This window comes from Borostomias antarcticus, assembly GCF_949987555.1.
Source record: "Borostomias antarcticus genome assembly, chromosome: 17".
Classification (NCBI taxonomy): domain Eukaryota; kingdom Metazoa; phylum Chordata; class Actinopteri; order Stomiiformes; family Stomiidae; genus Borostomias; species Borostomias antarcticus.
Window position 1 is genome coordinate 21,808,900 of NC_140250.1, and position 20,854 is coordinate 21,829,753.

General features: G+C 45.8%; 1 protein-coding gene across 1 annotated transcript; it reads left to right on the forward strand.

Moving 5' to 3' along the window:
• Positions 1–4,642: 4,642 nt before the first annotated feature.
• On the forward strand, positions 4,643–19,764 carry vwc2l (von Willebrand factor C domain containing 2 like; the record flags this gene model as incomplete). Its single annotated transcript, XM_084451911.1, has 4 exons — positions 4,643–5,032; positions 7,829–7,927; positions 14,588–14,717; positions 19,613–19,764. The coding sequence occupies 4 exons, from the start codon at positions 4,643–4,645 to the stop codon at positions 19,762–19,764; spliced, it is 771 nt and encodes a 256-aa protein (XP_084308037.1).
• Between the last annotated feature and the right edge of the window lie 1,090 nt (positions 19,765–20,854).

Sequence of the window (20,854 nt, forward strand, 5' to 3'; positions counted from 1 at the left end):
AGCACTAATGGTCTAGTAGGTGGTGCTGATGTTGGCTTCCCGAACAACCTACTTCCTGAATGTCCTACAGCCCAGCGTGGACCCGAGTGCAATGTCAGGCTGAATAATTGATACCCTTGTTCGAGCTTCATGCCCTTCCTCCCGTGCTATAGTTTGATTGGTGGGTTAGATAGGACTTGTAAGGGAGAGGAAGTGCTTCGCAGGCCATCAGTGTTCCTGGTCCTTATAACCAGGTCAACAGGATGTCTAACGCCGGTAGAGACTGACATGTGACAAATAGCTCCGTGGCCTCTGAATGCACGCCTACCCCTCAGTTCTAGAGAGGGCTGTCACGCAGATGCCACGCAGGCCCTGTTGAGGCTTGTTAACATCTTTCCAGGCTAACATGAAGGGCGGCTGTGAGTCGCAAAGGCAGGATAGGAGAAAGAAGAAGGACTCTGCTGCTACGCTTCTGCTGAAAACCAGGTTCAGGCAAAACAGGCCCTGATAATAGCCTGCGAATTCAAGTGGAGGAGGAAGGGGGTGGGGCACCGTAAAGCAATGCAACTCTGTCCTTGAGATGGCTGATGTTAGAGCTGACACGGTAATTCCCACAGCAGATGATTGAGGCCATGAAAGAAACACTCCGCACCAAATCTAAAAAACGGCACACTTCTCCACAGTTTTGTTATGACTGCTGTCGCGCCGGCATCCGCATCCCCGCGATCCGTCACCTCCACCGCCAACCGCCGCCCGCCTCCTCGCGGGGTGCCGCGGCGCCTCGCAGCCCGATCGACTCAAGATCACGCTCGGCTGGTATGATCCCCCGCTAATGAGTAACGTGACCCGTGCGTCGCGAGGACTCAGCCCCCTTCTCAGCAAAGCCTTTCAAAGCAAAGAGCTGGAGGGTCAGGAGCCAATTAGTACTACATGGCTATAGGGAGCTGCTAACACGCCGCTATTAAAAACAGTGTGAAAACATGCCTGGATTACAGAGGAAGGATGTCGTCGACCCAGGGCCCCGACAGAGCTGACGCTGAACGGGCCTGACAGGTGCTGGAGAGCCTGCTGCTGTTTATAATCTAAAGGCACATGCACAAACACTAAAAGGGAGAGCCAGGCATCCTCAGATGCAGTACAGTACACACATTACATACTCACGCCAATGCAATACACGCATAGCATAATTATGGTGCGTATAGTAGGCTATAGAAGGCCTGTGAACACGTATGCTTATGTCTCAAGACGAAATGATCGTCGTCATCTTCTGGGAGTTTGTTTTGAAGAAACTGTGTTTTTCTCTAAACATCCTGTGGGGACGAGAGTCTAGGTGTAGGTTAATCTCTAGAAAGATCACATCTGTTTTCTCATTTTACAACAATTTCCCCTCTCTATGACCATATGGGAGAGTATCTTTGGGTGTTTCATACTTGGTCTGCTGATGGTCTCCTGATTTCACTGTTCCAGTTTGCATCTGCGAGACTGCGATGCGTGCCTATTGGGTTCTGCAAGGTTGGTCTCACTATTGATTTGCCAAAGCACGGCCCTTTAGTTATGCGGACTGCCATATAGGTCTATCAAATTCTATTGTTTTTTTTTAGCCAGGCAGAAAATTGGGCTATCAAATACCCATTGATTTTCTGGTTCACTATTCAAAACAGAGGCATTGTGTTCATGGGATTCACAATAAGATATTTCCTTTACAAAGATGTATATATATATATATATTGAATATAGTGAATTATTGAATATAGTGAATTATTGAATATAGTGAATTATATATATGTATATATATATATAGAGAGAGAGAGAGATAGAGAGAGAGAGAGAGAGAGAGAGAGAGAGAGAGAGAGAGAGAGAGAGAGAGGGGGGAGAGAGAGAGATAGACAGACAGACAGAGAGACAGACAGAGAGACAGACAGAGAGACAGACAGAGAGACAGAGAGACAGACAGAGAGACAGACAGACAGACAGACAGACAGACAGACAGACAGACAGACAGACAGACAGACAGACAGACAGACAGACAGACAGACAGACAGACAGATAGATAGATAGATAGATAGATAGATAGATAGATAGATAGATAGATAGATAGATAGATAGATAGATAGATAGATAGATAGATAGATAGATAGATGAGTCACACCACAAGACCAATGTCCAGGTCTTATTCGCACAATTTTCAGAATAGTATTTGTCGAATGTTCTGTTGCAGCCTGGAGTGTCATGGACATGATGGATCAGACATTGAGCAGTTTTCACACGAGATGCTGACTGTATCTGTCTCACCCTTCCCTCTCGCTGAGCCGATTGTGCCGTTGCGTTGGTCATATTAGCAGGTCAAAGGGCTCCTTGATAAAATCACATCTTATCTGTTTAATTTAATTCCGCAATATCTATAATCTATGATATTGGCCCAGCTCCAATCACGTTTATTCGGACTCTGACGGCAGGCATGCAGTGGCCCCTACGGGCAATCATATGTAAGGCAGATAGGCTAGAGTGAAAATGTGCTCATCAGCTAAGGTAGGCTATAATAAGACCGGACAAAAACTCACATTGTTCAGCTTTTCTCAGTCCGTTTAATGCAAGCCTAGTTGATGATATCATGCACATGACACATTTTACCACCGCAGAGTGCATTCAATTATTTTCTTGGCACCATTTCCTCCAGCAAATCGGGTTGTCTTTATTCTCCACAAAAAAAGATACCGGAGCATTAACAAAGATATTGGAAATGTCTGAGAAAAGTAATCGTCGCGGCTCTCTCGTCCCCCTCTCTTCAGGGAAAAAGGTTGGGGAAACTTTCGCTTCCTCCGAGCTCAGTGGAACGCGCGACTGAACAGCGGCAGTGCTGAAGACGCCGCTGTCCATGGTGCTGAAGCATCGCTGTCCAAGGTGCTGAAGTCGGAGCGTGTCCTCTCTCACACAAGGACGATGCGAAGCGCCTCTGCACGCCTCTCCTCCCAGCGCTGCCCGTGGTAGGATTTGAACGAGGGTTTCGCTTCAGCATTCAACTAACAAGTAATAAGTCATGTTTGATCACGTATTACGGAGCTCTCTCTGAGCGCTTAAAGACAATACTGGACTAAAAGCGCCTTGTGGCAAAGGCTGTAACTTAGCGAAAGAAGATGGGCGGATTTAACTGTCGTTTATTCAATTTTTCATGCTCTTAAACTTGTACTCGACTGCACCTTGCGGATAGTGGCTTTCTCGTACTTGTCGCGGCAAGCCCTGGATATATGCACCAAATGCCGAATGGTGTTTTCAATAGGCTATACCTGTATTATTTGGAAGTGTTTGAAATGACTCTGGATGACCAAGATCACTGTCAACAACGTACGGGAATTTCTGAAGTGAGCTTTTTCATAGGTCGTTTCCAACCATTTCTTGCACATTGACATTAATTATGTTATTTTCTTAAACGGCGCCAAGTAAGGATAATCATGTATCAGACCTACTTACGCATGGATATCACATCGCTTGCGTTGCAAAGGGACATCGGCACAGACAAAGGTCTGATGTTTAATTGCTTTTAAGTACATCACCCACTGAGCCGGGAATATCCTATATTTTGCAGTCTGGTGATTTCACCCGGAGGTTTAACTGGAAGTTGCATACTGTGTTTCTCCTGCTCCAACGAATGTTGGGTTCTGTTGATCCCGACCGCAACTAACTAGCACCAGACAGTTCAGCGCGGTGAGTTCGTAATGACATCAACCCGTCTTGAAAACCTCAACCATGTTTCCATCTTCAGTGTTTGTTTTAGACTACTTGACATGCTAACATTATCCAACTTATTGGAAGAACGAATGATGTGCATGAGTATTAAAGAGCATCGCAGATGCTGTATCAAGTATCAATGCAGAGAGCCCCTCTCTCGATAGGTTTGCCGAAGAGCTTAGTCGAGAGGCAGCAATTGGATTCCGCTTATGTGATCAGTGATGCTTCGTTTGTCATATTGCAACTGCAGATACATTTGGATTAAAGCCCATTGCGCAGTTAGGAATGGCTCGGAAAAGATAGCCACATTTGTTTGTTTTTTATTTTTTTTATTTTAATAAATGCTAAATTGAGCAGAACTGTCCCAGATTTAACATGCAATGCGACGCAACGTAATATAGCCTACCTGTTGGTCAGTGTTTGAATCGAATGATATAGGCTTCACACTCAGGATGACCATTTACGATCTGTTTAGGACCTATCGGTTCAAAATGATGAAAATTGATTTTCTAATTAAATTCAGAGTTGGAGATAGCCTATGATCACAGAGTAGACCTTACCATCGCTGCTCTCTCTTCCATATAATTCTCTCTCTCTCTCTCTCTCTCTCCCTGTCTCTCTCTCTCTCTTTATTTTGGTCTCTCTCTCGAACAGCATGGTAAATGGTACCATCCACAAACGCACGCGTGATCCAACACTATTTAGGCCTTACTGATGTCATAGGCCCAATTGATGTCCTTGACCAAGGGTAGACTATATGGCCGGTCTGATAAACAACCCTGTCATTTGCATATTATATTATGAATACAGAATACATTATTCCACAAGTGCCCAACAGAGACTTGTCTCCCTCCATGCAGCTCAAAATGGGAAAGAGGAAAGTAAAGTCAACTTAAGACACCTATTCTCCACTGCAATAGGAATACCGCGGCGAAGGATGGGCCCTTTCTTCCCAGCGACCTGTGTCATCCTCCTTGCTCTGAATGCTGCCACCGTGTCACCAGCCTATGTCAGTCCCGAGGATTACCCAGCGGACGAGGCCGAGCGGACCGTCAACGACAACATTATTTTTGACGACTACCGGGGCAAAGGCTGCGTGGATGACAGCGGCTACGTTTATAAACTCGGGGAGCGCTTCTTCCCGGGGCACTCGAACTGCCCGTGTGTTTGCACGGAGGACGGGCCTGTGTGCGACCAGCCGGAGTGCCCCAAAATACACCCAAAGTGCACAAAGGTGGAGCACAATGGATGTTGCCCCGAATGCAAAGAGGTTAAAAACTTTTGTGAATACCGTGGGAAAACGTACAAAATCTTGGAGGAGTTCAAGGTAAGGAAGCCATAGCCTATAGCATGTGATATTATATTTTTTCATAGGGCCCACATTTTCTAGCCACGCCCCTAGCATGATCCGATTGGTTGCAATCATTAGGCCTACAAATAACTGACTCTGATTTCTCGATGTGGTCTATTCATAGTGATGATTTCACCATAGAATGTGTGTATAGGCCTATTACACGGCTCTCTGAAATACTCGATTTTGATTGGACAATCGCGCGTTCTACTGGTGAATTTCACCGACGTCAAGAGCAACCAAGCAATATGCACCGCTGCTAAGATCAATGTCTATGGCCGACAGTTGAAAGTTGTCTGAAAGTTTCTTCTATCCTGCTAAGGGCCTAATTGCCTCATCCGAGACCAACTGAAAAGGGTAAACAACACATCATTAAATCAAACGACAGCACCTCCACGGTCACACTGGGTTGTCAGGGATATGTTAGTCTTTTTCAGTCGTGTTGTCGCATGCTCGCTCATGCCAGACAACAGTCCTTCCCTAACTTGGCTCATCTATTGGTATGATTGATTGTGGCAGTCATTCATGTTTCCAGGTGCATAAAGAAGCCCTCATAGGCTTGATGTTAACATGTCACTTGGCACTTCTGTTTTGTCAACATAGGAGGATCTCTTTAGAAGTAGTAGTAGGGAGGGGGGGGGGGCATCAATAGACAATACACCAACAAGGGCTGTTCCACACCTCGAACATAAAGCTGCAATATCATCTGCAAGTAATCTCATCTGACAAAACAATCCATGTATCAGCGTAGATCCTCACGTTTCCTTTGAATTATTTCCCTCATATTGATTCAGTGGCAAGGCAATCCATCATGGAACCAGGGGAAAACAAATAGACCAGACCATCCTAGTCAAAGCATGCCAGTTTGAAGGACCAGATCAGCTCTGGGAATGCACACCACAAGTTATGTTCACTGTTTCAAATGTTGTGGATTGAACAAGTTGTACGATAGAGTGATAACATCCTGAACTGTTTGCACCCTGATCACATATTTATATGATGTATATGATATTAGATGAACTGTGGTACCTGTAAATCAATATGGCAACCATTGAATCAACTTTAAAGACTTGAGCATCACGATGACCCCCAATATCTGAGGTCGGAAAAATCTATAACTGTCGCGATACATGGTTGCCATGTACTGTATTGCTTCTTCAATACATGGAAGCTTAAATGGCTGAGCTCATGCAAAGTTATGCTTTTGTCTGTTTACCGTTAATACCCCTACGATACAGCAAAGAAGCTCTGTGAGAGGATGGTATTGAAAGACAGTTGGCTGCTTGTTTGTTTTGCTTTAGTTGTCATCATTTCACTTTGATATGACTCTTTCTATGCCCTGCAGAGGTGTGCGTGGAAGATAAAGGTGTTTTATTTGGCATCTGTCAGGTACACATACTGCAAGTTGAAGTGGAACAGCATTATGTTACTATTTATGATGGCTGTCAATGCTTCATTTTTGTTTTGTGTGAGAAATTAAGGCCAGGTCCTTTATTTCATGTTCTCCAGCTTTTGCTTACACAATGACAACCAATCAATTCTGCCTGCATGTTACTGTAATCACATGATAGGACACATGTGCCGCTCATTCTGGAGAAGTATTGTTTCCAAGGCTTTTGGATCTCTGACAAGTCCTGTATTAGCTCATTAGCACCGAAGGGAAATAGCCTTGTCGCTAGCGTCTGTGAGATCAACCCTGTAAACCCAATGTACTGTAGTTAATTCAATGCAATCGGAGACTGTGCGTTGGAACGATGTCTGGGCTTTTAACCCCCACATTGGGATGCACGGCCGCACTCTCCTGAAAGGCGGGGCCGGTGAGCGCCAGTAAGCCTGGCGGTTTGATGTGAGATCAAGTCCATCAATAGTGCATCTCACCCTCACATCCCCACTAACCTTGAGTGGCGGTCCGGGCAGGGAAGGACATTTCATGCCACTTGAAAACCCATTCATTTGTTCCTATCGATTTCCCAACCCGAGAAATTGCAAGGTGTAGCCAGAGGGAGAGGAAAATGGCCACCCTCAGTTAGTTGGATAAATAAGAGACGTAGGTATCACAACTCCTAGGAGTAGATTTGCCGACTGTTCCAGAAACCATCCGATGGAGGTTGGCAGTCAATATTGCGTTATCCTCTCCAGTGTGGTGTTCGACACGTGTGTTTGGCATATGTTTGACCTGCGAACTAAGAGTGGCCACCAGTGGCGTTGAAGGAAATCAAAGGGCATTGCTACTTCTGAAATGCGTCCCAATTAAGAGATGCCGACAGGCTAACCTTTGGGTGTGGGCCGAGTTGGCATTTCCTTGACCTGTCGTTCTGAAGCTTCACGCCGCGGTCTGCTTTTACTCAAAGCAATGGGTGGAGGTTGGGGGGGGGGCGTCCTGCAGAGATAAGCATCTCCACGACCTGTGAGGCGGAAGCGGCCATCTTGACACTTATTTTGCTAAGTCTGGCATCACGGCCGATGTAAGTCATGATCAATGATCAATGCGATCAGTCATTTATTGCCGGAAGCCTCCGGAAGCTAAATCCCATAGGTAGTCATGTCATTGTTGTAGTAATGCCCATCCATGAAATCTTTTTTTGGCCATTTGCCCATTCAGGTTTTTGCGTAGAGGATTGTAGTTTCTTAGATTAGAATAGTCTGATAGGGAGCGATGGGGCTAGTGAGTGTGTACTACTAGTAGTGGGTCTGTGCTGCTGTGTTGTATACTATTCCTGCCCTATATAAGAGAGCTATGCCACTCACCCCCAGTAGGTGTTTCACCTACAGGGTTCCCCGCCCGCCCAGGAAGGGACCAGTCTGCCAGACAGGGCCGCCGGCGCGCGCCCGGCCTCAGCGCAGCTCCAATCAAGAACCAAGAGATATAGGGTGAGTTCAGATCCCAGGCGGACAGGCTAGGGCTGGGATGTGAACTCAGATCGATCCGGTCTGCGCTCCTGAGATCCCCAGGGAGGGGCTGCAGGTGTGGGGGGGGGGGGGGGCGGGGGTGGTGGCTCCATGACTGGGAGAGATGAGGACATCCATTGCAGGATGTCAATTTCAAGATCACAGACACACCATGGCAATCTCTGTCCAAAGCCTTTTAGATGGATCTGCGCCTGCAGACATTGTTGGCTCATTGATTTTTTAGATTTGTTTGGTTTGCTTGTATTTACATATGAGCAGCTGAATGTTACAGGACAACAAATCATGCCAGTTTCAGAAAACATTTTGATATATATATATATATATATAATGAGCTAAAATATCACAGCAAAACATACACATGTACTGTACCAGTACTTTTTGGAACGAGATAGAATAGGCGAAGGTTCTCCCTCTCTCCCTCTTTCACACACACACACACACACACACACACACACACACACACACACACACACACACACACACACACACACACACACACACACAAAAACACTCACAACCATTTCCTTTCTTCACATCCTACAGTAATTAGTGTCTGTGCTCTTCACCAGTGTCACACCTATGAGAGAAAGCTGCTGTAAAAAGCAGCGAGATTTAATGAGTTACACAAATTGATTTTCCCATCCACTGTCCCTGAGGTAAAACAAACAAACAAACAAACAACGCTTGTAATTTTTCAACGACAAAAAATGATTACGAGCAAACGAGTAGGCCAAAGAAAACATGGACAGGCCCTCACAATAATGAGGTAAACAACAGGCGAAGAGGTTGCCTTGTGTGTCTAAGCATCTCCCCTACCCCTCAGCCCCACAGCTCACCTCTCTGCTCTCTGCTTTCCCTGACACTGCTAAGTTGTTGTTTTGATGTAGGCATCAAGGGCATGCATTTGGTTGTTATCCATCACCTTAGAACCATGCATGTCTTTTCTGACACCGGGTTGATTGTTTTAAGCGCTTTCAGACCAGAAAGACCCCTGTACTTTTCCCCCAGGAGAAAATCCCCTAGAATGACCCTTACTTGCGTCCAGACGGCGGGGTAGAAACGGTACAAGTGATCTCTATATTGAGGCAGCTGCGTGGGGCAGAAAACAACTCATTCTCGCATTTCTCTTAATGGGAAAAAATATGTTTTTTTCCAGCAGATGTCTTAGTTACAAGATTGAACTAGGAAAGCAGTTTCATGTTGACGCGTATGGTGTTTATTCAGTTTAGTTCAGTGGTGTAGTCAAGGGTATACGGAGGTACAGTATACGGGGTGTCTACTTCTTTATCCATGAATCCAGAGTAGCCTACACTATATCAACTTTAAAGTTAAGTAAAGTTTCTGCTATAGTGTCCACTTCTTTAATCAGAGTATACCCACTTCTTTAGTTACCACTACACCCCTGGTTGAGTTAAAGAAATCCCCAAGATTCTTTAAGCAAACACAGAAGTTTTTTTGATCACGGACATATAAACCGCAATCTATCTATGGGGACAATTATTTTTTCCATCAGATGTCTTAGTTAGGCTACAACAATATTGAACTAGGAAAGCAGTTTCGTGTTTATGTCTGGGATTCATTCCGTTTTAGAAAATCAATTTTGAAAATCAACGTGATCGCTAAACACGGAGGCTTTATACTTTGCCAATAGGCCTCCTTCTCAGCCAATGAGAAATGTTCAGCGGCGCCGCCCCACCCACAAAGTACAGTCCCCCGGCAAGAGTAACACCTCGCAAGCGGGGGCATTTTGGGGGGTATAAAGTCCCCCATGAACCCATCCGTAGACCCCAGCCCCTTTGGTGTGAACACGGCAAGTTACCCCCAAAGGTTTGTAGTTCGGGGTGAAAAGTACTGTAGTGAGAAAGCGCATGTTGACTCTTCTCAGTCATCCCCCTGGCATGCCAGTGGTTCCAGGGTGGAGCGGGGGTGACTGTCAGTAGTCCCCTCTCACATCAAGCCCCACCCGGGTCGGCCGCCCACCCACCGCGGGATTTGCCTCTCAAACGCACAAGGCCGGCAGCACGACTACATTTGGTGTCCGTGTTCGATTTCCCTTTTGTGAGTCAGCACAAACGGCACAATGTAGATCCACTCTGGTCTGTAGACTTTGCATAAAATGGTTGTGCTGAAAGCGCCACTAGCTCTGGTGAATACATTGATGGGTGCCCGACAATGTATTATAGAAGATGCATGAAGTATGTCCCATGGATGCAAACTATCCTTCATAATTTCAGTTTATATATTATGTTGTAACAATGCAACTACTGTTACAAGTGTGTATTAGTACACTGGGTATTGTAAATACTTATCCAGGTTGATCTCAGTCTTACAGTCACAATGACAGAATATGTGTCATCTACTCATCTTTGAACAAACACGATGAAAACACTGACTCTTGCAAAGAAATCAAACAGTAGCTCATCATATTCAGTCATACATCACTAATTTGCACCCGTAGGAGTAGCGCTGAAACCTCCACAGTCCTTATTTCCACCATGAAAGATAGTCTAGTATAGCGATGCTATAAATAGGTTTCAGTTAAAGCTTGTCAGTGTTTTAACTGGTGGCATGTTTTGGAGTCATCACCTTCTCCTTAGACTTGGCAGGAGATCAGTTATAGATCTACAACTGAGTCAGCAAGATTCACTGCATCCATTTACATTTTCAAGGCATATAGCACTGAGGGCATTTACAATGTAGGACAGCTAAATGTTTACCCAGTATTCCATAGTCGAGTAGATAAAGTCAAAGAAAATTACAGATTATTCACTTTTGAGCCATGGAAATAGGCATGCTTGTAGAGTGAAAAACATGATATAGGCACATCGTCGAGTCATCTGAAAGCTGGCACATTCAAATGTTTACTATTTAAACATATACTATCCAACTAATCAAAGGGTTCTACAGGCTACCAACAGGAAAAACATAAATGCACCCGTGTCAAGTCCTTCCAGCAGACAATACAAGCAGGCCAATTTTCAAGTCTACTGGAAAATGAATAATTATCATGCTTATCTACTAGCCCATCAAGCCAATGATGTTCTTATCTATGATCACATTAGACTGATTGAATATCAATTATTTTGTCTAGACTTGACAGCATTGACAGTATACTCCTGTGGGTAAAATATCAATCGTTTGTGCCTAGGTTGCACAGTGGATTGTCAATGACGCACAAGCAAGAGCAATTTGCAAAGTGGCCCATTTTATACCTCAACACAGAGTTAGGCTATGTGCGTGTTTGTTCCCACTCAGTTTGGTGCAATTAGTGGCAATTTTCAAGTTGTTGCTAAGCTCTGCCTCAGCAGCAGGTCAACAGCAGATTTTCGTCAAAATTCCACCTTTGCTGTTTGAGGGCCTAGATTCCATATTTGCCAACACAGAACAGCATTAACCTGTTTTCCAAGACCAGCCACGCGAGTCGCCCTTCCTAAAGCGCAAAGTGCCCTGGCTCTATATTAGATTCTGATGAGATTGCCCGGGAGCGTATAGTAGGTGAGTGACAATGCATGATGGGGCTTTCAGCATGTTGATCTACAGTATTTTGACGGAATTGTGATTATGAGAAACCCCATGTACTCAATTCAATGCTACAATGAATGTAAGTGCCTTTGCATGTCCTCTAGACAATTGTCAGCGCCTGTCTTTTGCATGCCCCCTGCGATTGACTTGCTTAGGTACTGCATTTGAAACGCGCTCCCCATCCAGTTGTTACACTGGCCTGGAGCGCCATTCACACACCAATGGCGGCAGCTGCCATGCAAGGCGCTTGCCTGCTCATTGGGAGCAATTTGGGGTTCAGTGTCTTGCCCAAGGACACTTCGACAGGTAGTCAGGAGGAGCCGGGATTCGAACCACCGACCCTACGATCACTGAACGACCCGCTCTACCAACTGAGCTATACCGCCGCCCTCGCTTGTGGGCGTTTCACTCGGCTTCACTTCCTGTCACCCGCCACCATTATCAGTTGATTCAAATGTGTCTGTAGGATTGTTAATATGGCACTTCATTAAGTTCTGATGTCCTTTCAGGCGAGAAAGTAAGGATGTAGATTCTCAATGTGGTCAGTTTATCGGATTAAGCCCTGACTTCCACGTTTGGGGAAATTGCTGTTACGGGTGGGATAAAACACATCCCCACTGGCAATAAAAATGGCATGTGTCACATTCGACTATCATGTTACTCCTTTAAACGCCCCACCACTGAGTGGCTTGCCCCTCACCCCTCACGCTACAGTGCACCGAACCTCACCCCCACCCCCTTAGACTCCGGCTGCCTGGGCAACTGAGGCCCTGCTCCATATGCATGAGTCAACATCACACTGTTTAATTGGCACACTTTGGGCACACAGGCGGAGGAAAGGGCACCAGACTGTAGAGATTTTAAACACCGCTAATAGGAGTCTGGTCTACCGACAGTATTAGTTATGAGTCTGGTCATTGGATGTTAATTTTGTTCTTTGCACAGATAATTATGCATCATAATCTGCTCAGGCTTCGTGAGTCAAGTAAAGGCCTTTGCCATTGTCAGCTGGACTGTAACTGACATAGAACATGACAATGGAACAAAGGCAACAGCCTCCATCTGCAGCCTGAGTGCATTCTTCTACATGGCTGAATGGGTTCGCTGAAACAATGGACCTGATGGGAAGGAATCCCATCAGAAGTTGGACCTTGTGGTCTGTGGAGGACTTGGACCTTGTGGTCTGTGGAGGACTTGGACCTTGTGGTCTGTGGCGGACTTGGACCTTGTGGTCTGTGGAGGACTTGGACCTTGTGGTCTGTGGAGGACATTGGACCTTGTGGTCTGTGGAGGACTTGGACCTTGTGGTCTGTGGAGGACATTGGACCTTGTGGTCTGTGGAGGACTTGGACCTTGTGGTCTGTGGAGGACATTGGACCTTGTGTCTGTGGAGGACTTGGACTTTGTGGTCTGTGGAGGACTTGGACCTTGTGGTCTGTGGAGGACATTGGACCTTGTGTCTGTGGAGGACTTGGACCTTGTGGTCTGTGGAGGACTTGGACCTTGTGGTCTGTGGAGGACATTGGGCAGAACTAGTACGTTCATTCCATTTTCTCAGATCTTCAGGTGTATTCTCACAGTTTCTTTACTACATCTTTACCAATAGAGTAATAGGACATAATAGTGACTAATATGACAATATCAGGCCATACCCTTATGTTCCATGGTAACCTAAACATTACTCCTCTTCCATACACACCGTGACAAATATGGACACGGCTCAAAGATGAATGCATTTTCCAGTGGTTCTGGACAAGCCATTCCAATTAACCAGAAATGAGCAAACATCTCTCTCTACAGAAAGAAATGGCGGTGTTTGTGTATCTGTCTTCCTGTATCCCGATTATTATTATTATTATATTATCCGCCAGGTGTACTGCTCAGGGCCCGAGGACGTGCACGTGTCGCGTGAAGCTGAGAACGTTTAACTGTGGTCCGAGAGAAACATATCTCATTCCCCGTATGTGGTTACATCATGCTATGGAATGGATTGGAATGACAACAGAGTAGTGAACGGGCACGATCGGTTCTCAAGCTGATACAGGCAGACTCACAGACAGCAGACTTGGGTCCAACACTGAAAACAGCTAACATTTTCCATGGGGGACTTTTTTATATTTCAGTAAATAGTGTACGACTGCCTTATGGTGCTAAATACCAGTAGTACAGCTGACATGTTCCATGGGGGAGTTTTTCAGTTCAGTAAATAGTTGAGGGGTGTCTTATTGTGCTATATAGTTTACTCTGTGAAGCTTGTCATTCCTTCTTCCTGATTAGATCCAGACAGCAGATGTGGCTGCCTTTATAGTTAGATGTTTTCTGTGCCATTAGTAATGGGTTTCCGACGGCACAGCCGGGCACATGTTCAACTCTCTGTAGCTGTGTGTTGTGGACAGTGGCGTTCAAATGAGTTAACTAGCTGCCTGATTACTTCAATTTCAATGCAACAGGGGGCCTCTGCTGTCAAGATTTCAAGCACATGTACATCATACTATAGTGGAAGAGGGGAAGCAACTATGTCATGGCAAGTGCATTTTGAATGGGCACTTTGCACTAGTAGGCACTAAATTACAATTTAATAAAGCACTCTTTGCTCTCTGCCACCAAGGCTGGGCAGAGGTTTTCTTTGGAAAGATGGCCGAAGGATGCAGTACAGTAGTCTTCTATTATCAGTCAGTGTTTTAAAGGTGAACTCTGTGTGATTGTCATATTTTCTGTGCTGAGCTGTTGACCTGTTAGCTGAGTGCAGTAAACAGTGCATCTTACAGCACTTATAAACACATTACAGCTCAAGACCATGAGATTTTCTAATGGTAGCTTAGACGACACACAGTCTCTTGGCTGAAGTGGACATGAATTACTCTTAAAAGACTAAAGGTTGTTTGTGAACAGAGAACATTTCACACCAGGTAATATTACCAATAATATACGGATAAGGGCAATTTTGTAAATGCATGATGCACTTTGAATTAGCAAAGGAGTCCAGTGGTTAACACTCAACTGTGCATAACACAGCTGTCCCACACCTAATGGTTGAGTTCCTGTAAGAATGGAGTCACAGTCATCTACAGTAACTCATCTGTCTCTCCGTCTCTCCAGCCTTCGCCTTGTGAATGGTGTCGCTGCGAACCAAATAACGAGGTGCACTGCGTGGTGTCAGACTGCGCCGTGCCCGAGTGTGTCAACCCGGTGTACGAGCCAGAACAGTGCTGTCCCATCTGTAAAAACGGTAAGCGCTCCCTGCTGTTCGGGATTCTACACGCACACCTCTGTGTAGAACGCTTACAACTTCATTAAACACCAAACAAGTGGCAAAGTCTTGTGTTCATGATCTGCTCTTTTTAACGTTTGAGTATTATGTTTTATGAATCAAAATCATTACCCCGGGGATTCTTTGCCCCTAATGAGGGAAATTGCCTTTAATTATGGACGACACTAAGCAGAGTGAACAGTGGCTTATTGATTAAGGCCGTGATTGGAGGGAATAATGCGCCCCCAGAGGGTTCTTTATCTCCAGATGCCCCGATGACCTTGTCAGCCACAACCAATCCCCAAATTAGAATTAAAGGATTCCAATGGCTCATTGGCCAGTGAAGAGAGTTTGGGCGGGAGATATCCCTTAGCCAGCCCAATCCTGAGATTTGGAGCACCACCCCTGGACGACCTGGTTCGTCTGGACAGCCATCAATCACATACCAGGGGGCTAGTAGTTACGGTATTAAATAGATAATAATGATTGCATAGCACAAAAAATATTCATATATTTTATATTCATATGTTGTACCTGTGCATTATGATTGTGCATAATGATCATTAAAACTGACAAATATGCTAAAGTTATTTCCCAGAGGGGAGACATGGAAGGTCTGTGTATTGCCTCGCCAAGAGAAAAGGGAGCTGTAATATGATTTGCACAGGATAAGCTTGCCGGCGGAAAGTACCAACTGTAGATAGACAGATTAATATAGAGATAGATTCCCCATGGATGAGTTAAATTCTTATCACTTCCCAAATGTGTTTTTCCCCTTGAAGCGCAGTGTGACCTTCATCCTCAGAGCAGTGGCAGGGTTCTAGAGACTTCTAAGGTGTTCAAGGAAGATTCTAGTAGCCTCCATTCTCAGTGCACAACAACAAGTGTGCCTCCCCCCCCCCCCCACACACACACAAGCCAGCCTCCAACTGGAGGACGAGCTAATTCATGTAGACAGGATCTGGTGACACCCTTCACAGCAGAGGCATGTCAGGGGAGCGCCTACCATCTCCAGCCCCGTAGGGAGCCCCCCGCCACCAACCGTGGCAGATGAAACCTTGAGGAGGGTTGGGTTGAGGAGTGTTTGATGCTCATTCCTGGAGATCATTTACTCATATCTTCAGGAGATGGAAGTGATTTTTCACTTCACCTGCTCCTGAGATAATGTGAGTGCTAGGACCCTCCGATTGGACACACAAACACACACACACACACACACACACATACACACGGAATGGAAAACCGACCTCTTACATGCCTCAGCAGGCACATGTTGGCTAAAGTAATCTTGACATGTAGCTAGACAGAGACATCAGGCTTTTCTCCTGGATTCCCACGACTCGGGGATACCTCTGGGAGCTTAGGTGTATCGTACAGGAAGAAAGTCCAAGATAGATCTAGCATTTATTCTACATTTATATTTCTCTGTAAATGCATACACACACGGGAGACCTTTGTCTCAGTTTTCCATTGGGCCATCACTTCTTATTTCTGTGTGATGGCCTGATGGGCTGTCGTGTAATACCGTAGAGACAGCCAGTCAGGTAACACATCATAGATGACAGCGATTGATGGACAAGCAGCACTGATAATGGGTTGTGGAGGGATGGTCCAATATACATGCAATACATGCAACACACACACACACACACACACACACACACAGTACAGTGAAATCAGCTAACCTATTCAAATCTAATTACAATCTCTTCATATATAGGCATTTCATACAAGATAAAACTGGCACATACAGTAGCTGGCGTGTTTACAGCTTTATGGAGGATGGGGGGGTCACAAAATGAGACCTGCCTCTCTCTTGCTTTGGCAGCGAACGGAGCAACGGCCCCCCGGCCAGCGTCCCACGCATCTTCCAAGCGCCAGGTCGCTGGAAACTGTGTCCTTGATTTATCCGGCAATAAACAATCGCGCTCGGACCCACCTCCTGCTTGCCCACTTTCCTCGTCAACCGCCGCTCGTCAGTTACCCCGTGTCAGCTGTCCTGAGGGGGATCAATGGGAGTTATGCCCCTGGCGGCTCCTCGCAATGTCCCCCTCCGGGTGCGGATCGAAGGGGATTGTTTTTATCGCGGCGGCGCAGGACAGGGGAATCATCCTCCCGGGACTGTATGAAGGCAGGCGAGGTGGGCATTAAGTATGTCGGCTCCGTCATGTATCAGCTGCACTGTCGGAATTAGGTGGGCAGAGGGAGCGAGGAACAGGACAGAGAGCCGGAGCGCTGACATGACAGAGGCTTGCCGAGGTCGTGATCGCTAGTGAAGCCGGATGCATGTCTCTCTCTCTCTCTCTCTGATCATGATAATTCCAGACTGAGTCACCCCCCCAGAGGAAAAGGAATAAGTGACTGAGCCACAGATCATTAGACACTGCTTAGGCCTCCAGCCAATGCTCTGCCATGGATATCACACTTTCAGATACGCCCACTTTCAGCCATTGCAGGTTTGAATTCTGCTGGCGTGTGCCGCTATAGTAGGACGACTACCCTGTAGATGGGTTTAGTGTTGCTTTACTTTATTCGCTTCAGTTGCATGTGATGATGTCACTGTGTCATTATATTATCAGGATCTGGATTAAATAAATTCAAGGTCGACGAGTTTTTCCCCCCCAGAGTTGAGGGCTGGACCGATTTGTAAATCCTCCTGAATCCAGCAGGGTCGGAATGTTAAGTGACCAATCCAAAGTCACTGTCACACCAATGAGGCTTTCAAATAGTCAAAATGATATAATGCAGGCAACAAATTATAATAACACATGAGAAGCATGGCTATATCATGAATTTAGGAACGGCGGTGTTGCGGTCATAGACAAGAGAGCAACTCAAGATAACAAGATGACAAGCTAGATAACAAGCTAAATTTAGTGGTGACAAGAAACCGCTAGAGAACGTGACAAGTGGACTAGGCTACACAACTTCCAATGGTAGGCCTATATAACCACCTGTATAACCACCCATGAATAGCCTGCCTGCTCGCCTACAATAACCGAGTCAGGAGTGTGACACTCAGGCAGGCGAGCAGGCAGAGACACAAGTAATGAATCACTCAATGATGCGACATCCAGAAACACCTGCTGTATAGTATTAAATAAAAAATATCTTACCTTCAAGCCGAACAGGCCAGGAGTCCATTCCAACTTCTAACGTAACTTGTCAATGTAAAATTATGTACATGTGGTGAACTTGCCAATTAGCAAATATTAATAGATGGTTGAGTCAAAGCTCCCCAACAACTGTCGGGGAGGGTGGAACGTTGCAGACGTCATGGCATCATCTTTAGCGTCACTTGGGAAAATGCTCTCTCCACATGAGCATCTGATATGGGCAGAGTGAGCAATCTGATTGCGCCAAGTGCCACATCCTGAAAGCACAGATTTCCTCCGGCATCTAAAGGCCTCCACCTCCAGCCAAAAGGCATCGATGCGGTGATCATGACAGAAACCTGCTGATCCCACATCCCCACGTTGGCATCTTTAGGTTTCTTCGGGGGTAGCTAGCTAGATTTGACTCCGACCTTGACCTCGTGCCTTCTCCTTGACCGTGTGAATCAAATGCATTGAACAGGGAGAGCTCCCTCACCCCTATTGGACAGGTGCACATCTCCCACCCAATTAACATCATTGGATAAAATTGAAACGTCTGTCCCGCCAGTTTTAAAATATATATAGGCAATTTTTTTTTTTCAACGCCCGCCCAATGCTATTTTTTCCAGCCCAACCGCCCAATGCTATTTATTCCGGCCAAATGTGATCAAAAGAAGCCCAATTGGGCGTGAACCCGCCCAAACTGGCAACACTGATAGTGATTTTATAACACATTTTATAGCTAGGGGGCGTTGTTAGGCATGACGCGAAGTACCTAAAACCTCCCTAGCTGTTATAAAATCACTATAACACACGGCCTCGAGTGGTTTATTGCTTTTATACAACGGTTACTACAGCTATTAGTGTAAAATAAACACACAGCAATGTAAAATATTAACATTTATTCAAAACTAAGCATCATTCCCTCAATTCCGCCGAGCAAAATAGTTCCCCTAACAAAAGGGTTGCCAAGCAACAGATGCATTGGATGGAATGTTAAGTTGTTTTGAAAAAACACAATGATAGGCCTACAATGCATTGGATCCTATTAATACATCCATGATTGGATCAAATGGGAGGCGTAATAATACTGAAAAAATTGAATGAAATGCGGTCCCAGGTGTGTGTTACAAAGTATTTTAACACGCTTCCAACCAATCAGAATCAAGAACCAGAACTAACCGTTGTACGAGCAGTTTAGTGACACAGTGAGATCTGACACATAATGAAAAAAAAGATCGATCTAATAATGAACACCGTGATTCCTGATTATAATTCTGTATTGTTTGAACGGTATGACAGGCAGGAAGCTGTGTGCTGAAAGCTCTATTTCTGAGGAGGCTGAGGCTTTTTTTTTTTTGCCCACTGGAGTGATTAACACCATCCTCTCTGCTGCCTCTGAAAGCAGCTTTCTCTCTGTGCTCCAACCTCTGTGCGCTGCCAAGCCCGCAGCTGCCAGGGCCTGTGCCGCGCCAGCCTTCCCTGCTACTGCTTGCAGCCCATTAGGATGCAAAGCGTTTCATGTCGAGGGAGTGCAAGGCTAACAAAAGTGCTTTAGTGTTGCGAAAACAAGCCCATTGGTGCATGGCCATGAAAAGATCTCTGCGTCTGTTCTGACTCCCTTCTCCCCAGGGGTCCCGGCTCTCAGCTCTAACCACCCCCCTCTCTACCGGTCCGATCCTCTCGGGATCTCCACTCACAGTTCTCCTTCTCTCTGTCTCTTTTCTTTCTCCATCCCTCCCTTCCTCTCCCTCCTCTCCCTCCTCTCCCTTGCGACAGGTCCAAATTGCTTTGCCGGAACGACGATCATCCCAGCAGGCATTGAAGTGAAGGTGGACGACTGCACCATCTGTCGATGCTTCAATGGGGACTGGTGGAAGCCTGCGCAGTGCTTGAGGCGCGAGTGCCTCAACGGCCAGACGTTGTCATAGAAACCCCCGCCGGGGAGGACGGTGACGCACGGGGGGACATTGATGTGTGGGCGGGGCCTTGCCACAGCTAAACCTGGCCCCGCCCATCTTTGGATGATTGACAGGACAGGAGCACAAACCTGAAACTGCATAGCTCGTCAAGACGCTCTTGTTCAGAACAAACACTTTAACCGCCCCAGCAGGAGGAGCAATGTTCCTGGAGACAGTTTTTTCTCCTGTTTTAACAGTCCTATATATTTTCTAATTATGCTTATGCTGCTCTCACACAAAGTTTATGTATATATATATATATATCTATATATATATATATATATATATAATCATTTAGACAAACTCATTATTCCTGCACATGGGCACTGTTGCAAAGCTCTGTTGTTTTCTGTAAGTAATTTTTGCTTGCTGTAGCTGCCTATCACTCAAACACACACACACACACACACACACACACACACACACACATTTAATGAGAGCAAACGAACAGCAGGGCAGGAGAACCACTAAGCACACAACTATCTAAGGCACTGTTGGCTAAACACAAGGCAGAGGCTGACATTGACAGGTAGCATGACAAAGCTGTGTTCACAACGCTGGGCTTGCTTCACTCTGAGCTGCTTACAACACTCACCCATCACTCACAGAGGTTCGCCCTCACCACTCGAAAAACCGGTCAGCGACAAGAATTCACTACTTACGGTGGAGTCATTAGGATCCACTAGGATTTTACTCATACACAATATAAAAAGGTTTTTATCAGTATAGCACTGATTAGTTCTGGTCACCTGAATTCTTTAATGGGAGGTAAGTCACTAGACTGTGGATACCAGTGGAACTAACTGGTCTTATTACCGGAGTCCAGGCTTGTCTTAGAAGTTCTGCAGCCCACCCAAGAGGCAAGCAAAGTAGTGCTGAGGCATCAATCCACTGACCGGGCAATCCGTGCCCAAATGACCTTACCGTTTCCCCCCAGGGCCATAGCAACAGAAATATACCCTCTCGAGCTCACAGCTTGAACTTGTTATCTAAGCAATTAGCGTGCCAAAGGCAGACTGCTTTAATTTCCCTTAATCAAGGGATATTCTGTGATAAATCA